At 51.4% G+C, this 2,597-nt stretch overlaps 1 protein-coding gene across 6 annotated transcripts in view; it reads left to right on the forward strand.

The window, feature by feature from the left end:
- Positions 1–2,563, forward strand: part of LOC309491911 (tyrosine-protein kinase TXK-like) — a 21,123-nt gene extending 18,560 nt beyond the window's left edge. For 3 of the 6 annotated variants that reach the window (XM_082190935.1, XM_082190933.1, XM_082190934.1), the window contains 2 exons: positions 1,874–1,992; positions 2,238–2,558. In XM_082190935.1, the coding sequence (XP_082047061.1) occupies positions 1,874–1,992; positions 2,238–2,497 (379 nt within the window). In that variant the 3' untranslated portion in view covers positions 2,498–2,558. Of the gene's footprint in view, positions 1–1,873; positions 1,993–2,237 lie in introns of all 6 variants that reach the window. The other 3 variants (XM_082190936.1, XM_082190932.1, XM_082190931.1) reach the window with 3 other exon arrangements.
- Positions 2,564–2,597: the final 34 nt, after the last annotated feature.

A 2,597-nucleotide genomic window follows, 5' to 3' on the forward strand; every position in this document is an offset into this window, starting at 1 on the left:
TCTTTGCTGACTGAAACGGTGTCTCCACATTCGTTTTCTTGTACCACATTATCATTGTTAGTTTTATATTAATAGTAGCCTACACCTGTATGACTTCTCATTTTCCTTTTTGAAGTAGCCTACTTTTTGAACTCCATTATTGAGCCGAGTTTTGACTGAAAATAGTCTACTGTTGATGACTGTGCAAGACAGATGGATCCTGGTTTAGGTTTGACTGAGCATGCTTCAGACTCGTGGTGTGAACTGAGCGAAATTGGAGCGGGAAATAAGGCGACGCTCCGTCCTTTTAAAAATGCCGCTCTGCGCTCTGTCCAAGATCCGCCCGCTCCCGCTCCCCGCTCCACTCCGCTCACATGCTCTGACGGTAAGTGTGTGAAATGTCTCGGCTTATCACATGCTCGCCAGGTTTTTTTTGGTGCATGTAGCTGCAAGTCTTGTGAGAATTTTAGGCTTAAAACTGTCCACGCGAGGCTTGCTTTGATAAGGATCCGCCCGCTCTCCCTCGACGGTCTGCTGTCAGTGATGCAGACGAGGCCCTTCATGAAGCCGAGGCCTGGGGATCGGACGTCAAGCTCGAGGCGTTAGAGAGCGAGCAGGCCTGCTATTCCCTCTCTCACTCTCTCTCGCCCGAGTCTCCGGTGGAGTTTCTCCATGATTATTTATGCCCCAGTCCAGAGGCACGCGATGCTGTTTCCTTTGGACTGGAGGATATTTTCTTCCCCGTGGCATCAGCTTCTGAGGATCTCGGGGCCGCGGCCGACGCTCCCCCCCCCAGTGGCCAGGAAGGGTTAGGGTTAGAGTTAGAACTTAGGAACTGCCCGGTCGGTTCAGTGCTGGAATTCCTGCAGGATAAGTTTGTTGCTGGAGCGGCTGCAACTACCTTGAGAGTTTATGTCGCGGCTATCGCCACCAATCAGGATTCAGACGAGGTCCCCCTAGGTAGACACCGTCCGGTCTCTTCATTTATGCGTGGAGTTAAGGCCAATTTATACTTCTGAGTCGAGTGTACGCTGTAGTGTACGTCGTAGGCTACGCACGTAGGCGACGCCGTCGTGAGCATTTATACTTCTGCGAATGTCTGTGTTGCTCTGCAGTTACACCGCCGAAATGCTAGTTGGCGCGGGTGGGTTTTAATGTTCCAGTTCCACTGTGTTTACATTCCTCGCGGCTGTTTTGAGTTTAGGTTTCTACGAGCAATGGCGACTGAAGGAGTCATACAGATGGCTGTATTTCCGCACTTCTTCAAGCAATCTCTCGGTCACTTGGTCTATTTCCATGGCTCTTCACTGATCTTCGGAATTTAAAAATGGCGGGCGGGCGATGCAGAGTGCAGAAGATCATTCCGGAAATGCGTAGGAGGAAACGCGATGCTATCCAGCCGACCAATCACAGATCTTGCGGTCCGCGTCGCCGCGACGCGTAGTTACGTTTTTGAGGAGGTGCGCGTCAGGGTACGGCGAAGGGTACGACGTATGGTACACGTCAATGCGTATGCTACGCCGTACCTTCTACGCGCACCCGACGCAGAAGTATAAATTGGCCTTTAGACGCTTGAGCCCTCCACGTCCTATTAGTGTCCCCACCTGGGATTTATCTGTTGTTTTGGAAGGACTATTGGAGCCTCCCTTTGAACCCTTGGAGTCAGCTGCAGACCGGATTCTGCTTTTATTAGCATTGGCCTCTCTCAAGCGCGTAGGGGATCTGCAGGCTCTTTCTGTGAGTGAGCCTTGCATGGAGTTTGCCCCGGGTCTTGTGAAGGTGTTTCTATGACCCAGTTCCAATGACCTACACTGCAAAAAATTATGTTCTTCCTCAGTGTTTCTGTCTTTTTTTCCCAGCACAAACATCTAATCCTCCTTCACTCCTCTGGCAGGTACGTGCTGGACAACCAGTACACCAGCTCCATGGGCTCCAGGTTCCCCGTCAAATGGTCTCCGCCTGAAGTCCTACACTTCAACAAGTACAGCAGCAAGTCAGATGTCTGGTCCTTCGGTGAGGCATAGGGTCAAAGGTTGTGTATGTTGTGGCTGTGTGTCTGTTATCCAGGTGTTGAGCATGTGTGTGTGTGTGTGAGCAGGTGTGCTGGTGTGGGAGGTGTTCGTGTTGTGGCTATGTGTGTGTTATCCAGGTGTTGAGCACGTGTGTGTGTGTGAGCAGGTGTGCTGGTGTGGGAGGTGTTCGTGTTATAGCTATGTGTGTGTTATCCAGGTGTTGAGCACGTGTGTGTGTGTGAGCAGGTGTGCTGGTGTGGGAGGTGTTCTCGGAGGGCCGGAGCCCGTTTGAAAACCGCTCGAATGTGGAGGTGGTGGAGGAGGTGACGCAGGGCGGGCGTCTGTACAGGCCTCACCGCGCGTCAGGAAACATCTACAACATCATGTACCGCTGCTGGCACGAGGTTAGACACACACACACCACACACACACACACACACACACACACACACACACACACTTCCTTACGGCTGGAATACACCACACCCGTTGGACTCAGACTTTAGATTGTGATTCTATTCAGCTGGAGGAGATCAGACATGTTTGATACTCTCAGTTTGATGCCAAGTGTTTTAGGGTGTATTCACACCTGTCTTGTTTGGTTCG

This window comes from Leuciscus leuciscus (genome assembly GCF_965113295.1).
Source record: "Leuciscus leuciscus genome assembly, contig: HAP1_SCAFFOLD_715, whole genome shotgun sequence".
Classification (NCBI taxonomy): domain Eukaryota; kingdom Metazoa; phylum Chordata; class Actinopteri; order Cypriniformes; family Leuciscidae; genus Leuciscus; species Leuciscus leuciscus.